We start from the raw sequence: 13,177 nt of genomic DNA, 5'->3' as shown, positions 1-13,177 counted from the left end.
TTCAGTCTTTAATATGTCAGGGGTTCTTTTAGCTTTCCATCTCAAGCTCTTGTAACAATGGAACTTTATTGTAGCCTGCAATGGCAAACCCTACAGAGGGTCACTTTGTGCTGATTTTGTGTATTTGGTTACATAGGAAGTCAGTGGATATTTACCTCTGTCAAACCACAGCTATGAGAGTTACATGTAAAACATAATTATTCATCAGATGCTCAGGCTTTCCTTCCTGTATGTGGATATACAGTTGCATGCTGTCAAAAGCAAAAGGTTGGTGCTGGTGGTGATGAGTGGCTAGATGCTGCACTGCATACTGCATAGGATTTGAGCAACAATCAGCAAAGATCTGATCATTGCAAGCACAGAGCTAGTCATCGAGGGAGATTGAGAGGGAGAGTGGGAGAGAGAGAGAGAGCGAGAAAGAGGAGAGGGAAAAAGAGAAAGGAGTGTCGGGGAGAGAAAGAGATGGGGAGAGAAAGATAGAGGGGGAAGGAGAGGGGATGGGGTGAGGGCTGAGGGACAGAGAGGAAGAGAGATTCTTCCACTTGCGTTGATTTCACAGTAAAGTTTAATTCACATAATAAATGCAACAGTTTAGCCAAACAGTTTCCAATATTAGAATTAGATTGGTCTCATCCTGTTTATTAGGTTTTTTTTTCTGCCAAAAAAAATACACAGCAATTTTAAAAGCCAAGGCACCCTGATGGCACCACTGAGGTGTGTTCTTCTCACACTAGGGCTATCACTTACATTCACCTTGTAAAACACCTACAGAAGTACAGCCCTGTAAAAAAGAACAGCCTGTTTATTAATGGCTACAAAAGGAGCATCGTGAACAAAGTTTCTGGGATGCTTTCCAGGCTGGAGGGTACACTGAATTAATAGACTCACAAAAACCTTGCTTTGAAAAGTCGGATCTTAGCAGGTGAGAACTTGCCAGTGTTCAACAGAAGTGTAACATGAAACAATTGGAAACAAAGGTCGGTCAGTTTTACTGTCTTGCAGTTGGTTATTTATTATTTACAGAAACAGGGCGGTGTGTCTATCTGATGAAAACATATTCATGGCAAAAACTAAAAGAGGAGCACAAGGTTTTTAGACAGAGCACAAGGAGTAGCCTATAGGCACTGACGTTCTCCAACCCAGTGGCAGCAGAGGCCCCCAACAGGAAATGAAAGATTCTTATCCAGCCTTTCAGACTCTATCTTACTGTGCTGGTGTACCAGCAATGTCCATCAAGCAAAACAACAACGCAAAGTGATATCAATCACAAGCCTCTTGAAGATGCTCACTCTGCATAAGCAACACGACTGCCACATCACCGAGTTCTTCAAGACACGTCCGCAGTTTTATCCCATCTTGTATATTGTAACATCAAGAAATGCTAAAAGGAAGTTGATAGATTCAATGATAAACGCTCCGACTAGTCTTTTTCAATGCCTTTTCATGTACTATCGAGTGTTTTATACCAGGGGTTTTCAAGCTTTGTTTGACACTGTACCCCTTCTGTCAGGATCGCTTTGGTTCACATCCGCAACCAGTCTCCACAGCTGCGCTGGGCTGTGCTGGATCTGCACAGATTTCTGCAGGTGGAATTGAGTGACGTCACGCAGCAGCCCTCGAAGAACGCGCATCTCTGCGATTCTGTCTAGAACTGTGGAAATCTGCTCTACAAGAACACCACCACTGTACTACTTCAGGACGAGAGAAGTGTGGTGTATTGAACTGCTTGCGACTGATGTTGTGATAATACAATCTGGCGACTTCTTTCTCTGAAAATCGCTGTTGTCGGCAGTGAAAGTCGCTACATTTGTCGCTAGTCGCTTTGACAATGTTTTTGTCGCTAGGGAAACCCAAAAGTACCTCGTTCTAGCGACAAAATCACTAAGTTGGCAACACTGGACCCTCATTCTGATCCAGTGGCACTCCTGTTGGGAGAGGATGGGCTTTGCCAGAAAGTCTGCTCACAATTAACAGCCAGCTGCAGGGTTGGCTGGAGAAGGATCTGCAATAACATCTTAGCTTTCCTACCGCTGTGTCAATGTAGACCGAACTACCAAAGAGCTATAATAAAAAACCACATTTGCTGACACTTAAGTAAATGGAGTACCACTGGCTTTAGCCTTTTATGAACATCAGAGTGTGTTTAAGCTACTTGATGAAATGCTACAGCAGTTTTTAATTAATTGTGGGTTAGTCATTAAACAGATTTTTTGAGATATTTTGCTCCACATTTTCCATCGGTGCAGTTACTTACACAGGCATCCTGCTGAATGCACTGAAGGATGTGCTTGGACGGGACCAGGAAATCAATGAGATAGCGCAGTCCGTCACCACGGTAGGTTTTCTCCACTACATCAAAGACCTGGCACAGGACTGTGGCAGCAGTGGCCTCGAACGGGGGGTAGAGTGCTGACAGGGTGCTCTGTATGCAGCTGTCGAGCGAATCACAATCCTGCGGGAAGAAGAACAATTACAAATAAAACCTATAAACGGGTAATCAATCATTTACATTCTACTCCTTCATTAAACACCTTTCACTGAAGGAGATTTAAATCGAGGGTCTCTTTCCAAAACACAGCGCAAAAAAAAAAAAACTTTTTGAAACGTGATCAGTGCACGAAGGAGGAAACCTGAGACCGATGCCTGCTAAAGATATTAGCAAGGATTGGGGTAATAAAGGAAGGTGCGGGTCTGCTGCTTGCTCCCTGCTGCACACGTTCACGGCTCTGCTCTACACTGACTAGACTGTTTGGCGAGGGGTATGCTCCATGCCCTGAATATAAGGTTCCCACGGGATACTCCAGTAACAGAATGACAGGTGCAGCTGTCCAAACAGATTCACAGAGCTCTCCTCTCCTGTAGACTTCCTGTAACAGGCTAGTGCAGGCGGCACAGGACAGCGGTCAGGGGACGAGAAAGAGAAGGCAAGAGAAAGCACATGGTTCACTCTGCCGTGTAATCCAGAGGCAACATGGAAACTATTACAAACAGCAGGGTTATATACAGCACAGCAAGCAACAATGTTAAAATACCATTCGCATAAACGTATCTTTCCATTTCCATAATTACTTTGTTCATGATTATCCGGTTTACCATAAATCTTCAAAAATACCTTTACATTCCAAATAAGCGACCGGGACACGTACATGCGATATAGCATGAGTGTGCCAGCAAAACCAACCAGTCTGTCTGTGTGATCCTGCTTTAGGAACAGAACTCGCTGCATACAAATGCTTGGAATGCTTTTTCACTTATGGGTGGTTCCAAGATACTGTCATATTAATTCTAGGTAGAGTCAATGACTAAAAAAGGTGACATTCCAAATGCTGTGAATCACAAACTAGACCAGTATTTCTAGTCTGTGATTACATACTGTATAAATTACTTATTCTGTTGTTCAGAGAGTTATAGGACAGCAGAAAATAAAATAAACAGTAGATATGCCGGTACTCCACATGACCTCCCGACCTTGCCATAGCAACCTGGCAATGACATGGCACAGTCCCAGTATGTACACTGACATGGCACAGTCCCAGTATGTACACTGACATGGCACAGTACCAGTATGTACACTGACATGGCACAGTCCCAGTATGTACACTGACATGGCACAGTCCCAGTATGTACAATGACATGGCACAGTACCAGTATGTACAATGACATGGCACAGTACCAGTATGTACAATGACATGGCACAGTACCAGTATGTACACTGACATGGCACAGTACCAGTATGTACAATGACATGGCACAGTACCAGTATGTACAATGACATGGCACAGTACCAGTATGTACAATGACATGGCACAGTCCCAGTATGTACACTGACATGGCACAGTCCCAGTATGTACAATGACATGGCACAGTACCAGTATGTACACTGACATGGCACAGTCCCAGTATGTACACTGACATGGCACAGTACCAGTATGTACACTGACATCAAGTTCTCTCCGGCTTCAATAAATAAACTGAATTGAGATTAAAAAAAAAAAAATTAACAACATACGTACATCAGCCCACAGTTTCAGTCTTAAAATAGGTGCATGACTATTCTGTTTACATCATAACGAAACGTCATTTAATATAAACAATGGGCTTTAATTCCTGGTGGTCTAAGCTAAGTGTAAGCCAGCAGCCTTTTAACCCTAAACATGAACATTTTAAACATGTTTCTAAAACTGGATTTTCAAATCACCTTTAAAACTTTATTAAGAGACACAAAAGGTGTTTCTGAAAGTACCATACAAAGGTTTTGAAATGTTTTTTTTTTTTTGATTGATGACTAGATTCTTCCTCCTCTATGCATATGGGACACTAGGTTAATGAGACAGAGGGAGGAAGCAATTTCGTGCTACAGTTCCATATGATAATACACACACAGTACAGAGGAAGAGGAGATCAGTGAGTGTTGGGCGCACTGCAACAGGGAGAGAGGTTCCATGGAGCGTATACTGTAGCACAGAGCACACTGCAACAGGGAGAGGTTCCATGGAGCGTATACTGTAGCACAGAGCACACTGCCTCAGCACCAGTATAGAAGACAGTGGTTAAAAAATAAAATACTATGTGATTAGAAAAGAAAACTCAATCACCAGACGCATGGACAGAATAGTCCCTTTTATCTAGTTAGGCAAGGAGTGACACAAGTTCTTAACATTGGCTACGATGACAATTTTAAAATCTTGGCATTATATTGGTAGATGACTTGGAACCACTACATCATGGAAACTGACCACAGCTTGTATTCTACTGCAGTAATCAGAAGCAGATTGCAGCCGTCGTTATGAAGAGAACATTTATATAGGCTCATTTTTAAGTCCAATATCACGTTTCTGCCAGTGCTGCTTGTATTATTTCAGATGTATCTGCACTGTAAATAATTTGAAGTAGCTGGTGTTTCTGAAACTGCCGTATCAAAGCGCAATTAACAAAAATGTTTACGCTGTCTGTCTGCACAAGAAGTGAATTATGTGAAAATAAAAAGCACCAAAATAAATCGGTGCCTTTTTATTATCATTTTTACATTGTTAAAAGAACAGTATCAGTCCGCTGCAACACCTGACACCACCTTAAAACTGGTTAATAAAGAAAAAAAACTATTTTCCAACTCAGTCGTTGCCATGAAAACCAAACACAACTTGTCCTCACTGAAATACCCAGCCTACTGCATAATCAGAAATACAGAATATGAAAAAAAAAATGATTAACAATTGTCCCGTTCATATGTAGTTTATTCTTCAGCTCGACAAGAATAATTCAGGACTGAACGGGTTAAAAAGATAGCAAAGACCTGCAGTCAACTGAAGCAGGCATTGCAGTACGGTAGAGTCTAAAAGAATCTTCTTGTCTTGGTAACAACCCTGTCCCGGCCCTGGCCGCAACAACCCTCTCAGCATTAAAAACAATTCAGCAAGTAGCTCCTAAACCTGAGCACATAAATCAGCCCACCCATTCGTAAGGATATTCCGAACCTGTCTTCCCTTACAGTACCTGTGCACAGCATGTATTCCAGTTGCTACAGCAATTTACTTGGCCAATGGAATTATTTACACTAATGCTATATCTGTTTGATTTCTTATAAACAAGTCTGTGCATGTTCCTGGGCTGGTAAAAATAAATAAAAATATATTTACAGTATATATCATTCCTATATGGAGGTAACTGTAAAAATATTTGCAGTCTCAACTTGGCAGTATTACCAATCCCTTTTAGAAAAGCACAGTTTGCATTGAAAACAAAAAAAAAAGCAGGGCTGTCGATCACTGTGCAGCATGCCTGCTCTATTTACATGTGTATTGTTCGATGCTCCACCAGTGTTCAGGAACAGGGCAGACTGTGCACACCGGTTTTAGGAGTACCATAATAGATTTCACATTTCCTACACTGACATTAGGTTTCGTGCACGGCGCTCTGATCGTTTCTTCAGAGTGGTAACAGTAAAACCTCTTCATCTGACAACATGGTGTGCAGTCGAAAGTCAAACAGGGTGTACTTGAAAATGGCACTTGAGCAGCAATAAAAAAATAAAAAAAACTAACAGCTATAAAACACGTCCACGTGAAAAACGATTACAACACAAGGGATTTTACCTTGACTCAAAATAGACAGGCATAAAACTGCTTTCTCCTGATAGCAACAGCTGGTTACGACCCAAATTAAAATGTGCTGTAATAAGATTAACAGCTCTTCTAAGACCAGCATTCAGAAGTTAATCCAGAACAAATTATACTAAGTAACTATTATCTGCGTTCCTGTGATTCTGCCAACCTGTTTGTTTCAAGGGTTAGCACATGTTTGGGTAAAATGTTCTTTGCCTATCGGCTTCCAAAAACTTCAAAGTCTTTTAACCATGATATAAGGAATGCATCTGATAGTCTTTCTTCGAAATGTTTTAAAAATTATCTCTGTAAATTGTTTAGGGCTTCATGTAAATATTTTGATCCTGATGAAGGACCCGCATGTTTGGATGAATGTCCTTTGCTTATGACTCCTAAAATGATTAAGACAGTACCACACATGACATTGTGTTGTTTTATTATACATGTTTGTTGACAGGACCTCCTTGTAAATGAGATCTAGGTCTCAATGGGTTAAATTCCTGTAAAGAGCTGCTTTCTGTACGGATAAGAGAAGTGCTGAAGTGAACTCGGCAATGCTCCAGCATTTACTCTGTTAGACAGCTAGAATCCAGGGACACGTCTTCTGTTGCAATACACTACGAGGCCAGCACATGCACTGGATATTCAGCACAGCACAACTGAGAGAGACTGTGCGGTCAGTGTCTTATAATAAACACATTTTCAACAGCAAAGTCTACAAGCCCTTTGCATATCGGGTATCCCACTCTAATGTACATTTGCAACAACTTTAAAAAGAGCCCCATAATCACTAAAGAAATGTAATCAAGAGCCATCTAAATGAACGCACATCTTAGGTACAGTATCCAAACAGATTTTAGCTGCAATAATATCATTTCATGCAATTAAACAATGAAGCGCTACAGTAACACAAACAAATATTACAAAGACTTCAAATCTTTACCTGCAAACAGCCTCCCCATCAAAGATCTGATTGTTCCACAGCTACTGGGGATAAACAAAATATCCACACCACCCAAAAAAACCCTAGCATTAAAAACAAAAGCAATAAAAACACACAAGTACAAACCAACACTAGTGTGTTTAACGTGCATGAAAGCCTCCTTCTTGTCTGACAGGCCCGGCTCTTCTGTATTTATCCTGTGATATTCTCTCTGATAACCTGCCAACTGCTGCACTTCAAATAAAGACTTTAATGTCTCAGAAAGCCTCCCTGTAATACACAAGCTCGAACAGTGTTAATGGGGTCCCCGAGATTTATTGTGAATATTGAGTCCTTTAATCCTAATTACAAAAAGCTAAGAGCAAGCATTTGAAGCTGAATTACAAAAGGCGGAAGAACTTTCCGAAACGCAAAACCTAAAAGACTAAAGCGATTACAAAATGAAGTACTGTAGAATTATATAAATGAAAAAGAAATACATCCCATAACAGGAAGAGATTTATAAGAAAACAGACAAATGTTTCTGCTAGTGCCTTCATCAGCATGCAGTACATTGAGAAAGGAAGTATCTGAAAAGTTTGTCTATTCAACATAGAGATTTCCTGTGAAACAAAGGTAATTTAAATTATAATGCATGGTACCTTGCCAGCTACTGTACACAACCCCACTATGTAGGGTTGCCCACACTCTGGGGAGCTACAGTATGATTACTTTGTTGACATTGTCTTCAGCTTTAGTTAGAAACTGTTTTTAGCTGTTTTGAGCAACACCCCTGATAACACAATACAAATACATACATTGTGTTCTACTCACTATATCCTAACGTTCCCATGAGAAGCTGCACCAGCAGCACTGTTGTTTGTAAATAAAAAGTGTTAATCAGTGACCTCAGAATCATTTGTGCATGTCTGCCCCCCTCCCCCTCCCCCCTCGGTGCCCCTCCTTACAGTAATGTACAGTAATGCTTCTACAGTGTCACATCCCCCCACCCCCCATGCATGAACACGTGTTGGACTGGGAGAGTGGTTGGGAACAGCTGCTGGTCCACCATCACGTTCTCACGGAAGGGTCTGGGTCGCATTCATAACAAGTCTTGTTTACTTTATAGAGTCAGAAACGCAAGCTCCCGTCAGCTCATTGTTCTCTCCACAAAGCAGGGATGGAAATAAGACTCCAACTGTACAGATCCATTCCTGGTTTTACTATGAGTAATAAGACACACCTTGTTACCAATACACTGTGGCTAATCAAGCTTGTGGTAAAGCCTGGAATGGAATATGTGAAACTGTTATGCAACAGGAGTATTATTTCCATCCCTGATAAAGCCTGACCTCCTCAAGTCTCTCTGTCTGACAAAACCATCACTGTGCAAAATCCTATAGTGCCAGAGCCACCCAATGTCCATTCTGTAAGTTAGAAATACTACAGTATACTCAAAGAAACATAATACATTTAATGACAAACGTTTCTGTAGCGCCCCTCAGATGCCCCTGAATGACTGTTCCCTTTTCAGCACCATGCAGCTACTGTAACATCAAAGCTGCATCCTGAGCTCACCTTTGACCACAGGTGATGAATAAACAGAATGGTGATAAGGTCTGATAAGCTATAAACTGTAAGCCATTATTCCTCTTGAAGTTCAGAAGCCATCTCTTCTGTACATTCCCTATCTAATCAACACAAGGACATCACACAGTTTCCAGGATTGTACCTAACCCAGAAAGCAGGCAATGTCTTTGCAGATCTGATAATAAAACAAATCGTTGGCTTTGGAAAATTACTTTTTTTTTTTTTTTTTTTTGCAAGAATAAATAAAACCGAACACTGAAATCAAACATACAGTGCTCTATTCTAATCTGTGTACAGTGATTATATTCAAATATCTGTTAGTCTGTAAATTCACTAAAAGAATACGACCCTGAACGACACATGCTGCTTGTTATTCTGGTAAAAAGGGGGATCTTGTGGGATTCTTCAGAGCTGATTCACAGATGAAGATAGAAACTGCCTTGGGTTAGAGAAGAGACAGAAATGGGGGGCAATGGGTACTGATGAGCATGGGACTCTACTACACACACCAAGTATAGAATGTATTGCAGGACCCACTCCCTTAAAGGGGTCTGAAGTCACACTGTAGGTGTCAGACCCAAAGCAAACTTGGTTCTGTGCTGCAGACCAGTTTCTTCTCTAAAACATCCTTTGTAGTTCTTTTTCAGTGACCAATAATCTCAAACAACAGTGCTGGTACAGTAGGGCTGGTCATTCGAAAAAGATGATTCATCATTTTTATCACATTTGCAGGACCTGGCTTCTGTCCCAACAGTTAAAGAACATTAAATCCTTTGTTTCGTCTTTTTGAATCTTGTGAAACTCTATGAAAGCACAGACAAAATGCTGTGCACTGGCCACAGAAGCCATGAGACAGGATGTGAAAAAAACAATCACAAATTTACACCTAAACTTAACTCTGACGCATTAATGAAACATTCATCGTTTTTTTTAGGGCAGTAAAAATCCAAATAATAAACACCTCCTTATTCCAAAACAGGCTTTTAATGCAACAGAAGGAGTGTGAATAGAAATGCAATGTTCTGCAGTAACTTTCTCCAGGCTTTTCCCACCAGAGAAGATGAAGGCTGCTTGCAGGCATTTTTACCAACAAATTGCAGTTACCGGCTCTCATCTTTCCCAGCCTCATTTGTTCTTTTTTTTTTTTTTACTGCAACTGACTTTCACACCCCGTCAAAGGGTGTACCCAAATACCAAGGTTTATAATCACATGCAGCTGGCAAAGTGTGAAGGCAGTATCACACTTTAATCGCAGACGTGACAGTGTGTTATATTTCACTCTGAACATCTAAAACTAACTGACAATAATCTGCTGACTGTCAAACATATGGATGAAGGAGCCAAACGTGTTTTTGTTTTTTTACATCACAGACCCCATACATATGAATTAAAACCAGCAGCAACTGTTCTTCCATTCGTTGCATTAACGAGGGCAGCAGTGTGGAATAGTGGTTAGGGCTCTGGACTCTTGACCGGAGGGTCGTGGGTTCAATCCCAGGTGGGGGACATTGCTGCTGTACCCTTGAGCAAGGTACTTTACCTAGATTGCTCCAGTAAAAACCCAACTGTATAAATGGGTAAGTGTATGTAAAAATGATGTGATATCTTGTAACAATTGTAAGTCACCCTGGATAAGGGCGTCTGCTAAGAAATAAATAATAATAATAATAATAATAATAATAATAATAATAATAATAATAAATAATAATTAAGCTCTTTTTGAAATAAAAGCTTTGTATAGATTTCCTAAAGCACTTGCATCATTTACCCTTTCATTTCTGGCACATCACTGCACTTACAGGTACAGTAACTATCACATCTATAAAATGAATGGCGCAGATCTGTGTACTTGGTCAGGCCAGTGGTGTGCCAGATACAGGGATATTAACCCTTTACTGCCCTGGGTGTGTTCCCAGGCCTGTTTAATGCTTATTTGTTGTTATTATTATTATTATTATTATTATTATTATTATTATTATTATTATTATTATTATTATTTGTAATCGTTCAGGAGAAGCTGATAAAGCTATGGCAGATCCTGCATTTAGACTGTTTTAGTCCTTTGATACACAGTGAATGTGCAGCATGTTTATCAGCAAGAACGAGGGAGTTTTAAAGAGCACTCAGGCGAGATCACAACCCGTTTCATTTAGTGGAAGAGCAGAAAAGAACAAGAACCTCAGGCAGTGAAGTGGCATGAGAGCAAAGATAAAACGAAACACTGGAATCAATAAAGAACTTCCTGATTTTCTGCAACACATATCAAAATACTGCATAACAAAAGTATTTCCATCATCACTGGAAACTGAAATACACTTAACAGCATTAACAACAAACATGTGCAGGCTCACGTTTATTAAATGTGCCTGGCAGTGCAGACAGGAGAAGGCAGGATGTACTCTGGGTACAGAGCAGAGAGCTGGATACAGTGCTGCACCAGCATGAAAGGAAAACGTTGGTTAGGATGACTTCAAATGATTACCAGAGGAATCCGCGACAAATTCAATCTGGCTGGTGTACTAACAGGAAACTATTTCAAACAATGACATCAATACTGAAATGCTCACTTTATAAGTGAAGCCTTTTCGAGTTCAATGAAGCACTTGTTTTCAGTTTCTTTACTTCAGAGCAAGTTTAGAGCTCTGAGCACTATCCTGCCAAATGAATAGCGACTGTAACGTAAAGCATGTGGACGTGTGTACAAGCAAATAATCAGTGAGGCATGCTTTTTGTCATGCAATGTTGTTGTTCTGTTTAAAGTCTGACACCCAGAAATATTTATACTAGGCTTATTGAGCTCTGAAAAGCATGCAGAAATTCCTAACTTAGTTGGTTTAAAACGGCTGTATTGCCAGTGTTTAAACTGAATTGAGGCTTTTTATACTCCCACAACTCTGAGACAATCAAAGCTACTCATGGAAATAAAATAGCAAGGCAGTGTCTGAAATTTCCAGCATGCTGGCTTTCTAAAGACTTATTTTGCCTCATAAAATCAGCAAATTACAATTCCTGACAGTCATGATGGGATATATTTAACAGCCACCAGCTCCAGACATACACGGGTAATTACTGGAGCAGCAGTAAAAAAAACACATTCACCGCGTTTTAAACTCTTCTGTTAAGATGTGGCGTTATTAATGCTAACCCCAGATTAACAAGACAGCCCTGCAGTGGGGGAAAAAAACACACAATGTAACATGCTGCTAATTCAACAAAATGAGTTGAATTGGTTAAGCATGCTCCTCACTCAACCCTATCAAAACACATTCAGAGTATACAGAACGTTCTGTAGCAAAGGACAGGTCCTACGCCTCTCATTTAGCTTTTGAAGTGAAACTCTGGAATATTCAAATCAATCCCAGTTAATCTCCATGCATTGTAGTTTGCAACACATTTCTCTCTGAATTGCAGTACCAGACAAACAGCAATGAGTGACACAAACTTCTGGTTAGATAGATTACCTTGTCATCCTAACACTACCTCCAGTGTAGCCAAGACCCCTCCTCCCCCCAACCACAACACCTCTCCATTGAAGAAAAACTTCTTGTTAAATCGGAACTAACGGCAGACGATACAAACAGATTTGAAATTTAGACTCACCATGTTCCTCAGCGCATATCCTTATTTGATTGCTCAGCGCATCCAGTTTGGTGATTTTTTTGTAGCTCCCTGTAGTAATCTGTGGTATTTCCCCACACTCATGCTGCAGCTCAGTGCTTTAATGATGATATACCCAAGCAGACTCTGCAGCAGCAGCATTCACAAAGCATGGCACTGTGATCCAACCCCCTGCCCGCCCCCCTACCACAGCTCCTGCTAATCTGCCTCCTGACACATGTGGCTATAGCCGGGGCTCCTCCAAGGGTACTCTCACACACAACAGCGACCGCTGAATCAACAACCTAGCCTTACTGAATGTGTTAAGCACTGATTTATGTTCTTGTTTTGTTTAATTGTTGTTATTTCAATAGGAAACTAAATTCAGTGTAACACAATATGCTAGCTTCAGATAATAAACAATATAAAGAATTACAATTACAGGGAAATAAGCCTCCCATTGCCAAGCTGTCTGAGGAGCATTCTTTTAGCAATACACAGTGTCTAAATGAGTTGAAGTAAAATGGAATGGATCATACCGCTCTGCAATGGGAGTCTGATTTCCAGACCTGAGAAATGTCTTAAATTGTGTTGCTGAAAACACTTGAAAAGTTTTTAGGATGGGAGGATATTTGGTGTTTGTATTCATGTGTTGAAAAAATGATAGAGTAGTACACTACCTAATGTTTAATGAATCAGACCCTTAATGAATCAGGTCTGAATGCAGTAATGGACTATGCTGGGCCACTCTGAAGTGACTGGTGTTTGACCTTTAGTGCTGTAGCCTGGTTCCTGCATGAAGCATTTAGCTTGCACTCTTCAGTTTCCTGCTGTGTGCAAGGCAGTGCTTGGAGCACAGGGTTACCCTGTTGCTGTCTCTGTACATGCAGACTGATGGGATGAGGGGGGCTACTTCCAATCTGTAATAATGTAAATCACGTAAAAATTCTAAACCCTTAAATGTGTA

At 40.6% G+C, this 13,177-nt stretch overlaps 1 protein-coding gene across 3 annotated transcripts in view; it reads right to left on the bottom strand.

The window, feature by feature from the left end:
• Positions 1-12,373, bottom strand: part of LOC117425702 (uncharacterized) — a 55,468-nt gene extending 43,095 nt beyond the window's left edge. For 2 of the 3 annotated variants that reach the window (XM_058993898.1, XM_058993901.1), the window contains exons 1-2: positions 12,214-12,372; positions 2,255-2,452 (exon numbers count right to left, since the gene is read on the bottom strand). In XM_058993898.1, the coding sequence (XP_058849881.1) occupies positions 2,255-2,452; positions 12,214-12,216 (201 nt within the window). In that variant the 5' untranslated portion in view covers positions 12,217-12,372. Of the gene's footprint in view, positions 1-2,254; positions 2,453-12,213 lie in introns of all 3 variants that reach the window. The other variant, XM_058993899.1, reaches the window with a different exon arrangement.
• Positions 12,374-13,177: the final 804 nt, after the last annotated feature.

The sequence above is a fragment of the Acipenser ruthenus genome, chromosome 20 (genome assembly GCF_902713425.1).
Source record: "Acipenser ruthenus chromosome 20, fAciRut3.2 maternal haplotype, whole genome shotgun sequence".
NCBI lineage: Eukaryota > Metazoa > Chordata > Actinopteri > Acipenseriformes > Acipenseridae > Acipenser > Acipenser ruthenus.
Note: the sequence above shows the minus strand (reverse complement) of the source record. Positions and strands in the feature narration are given on the sequence as shown.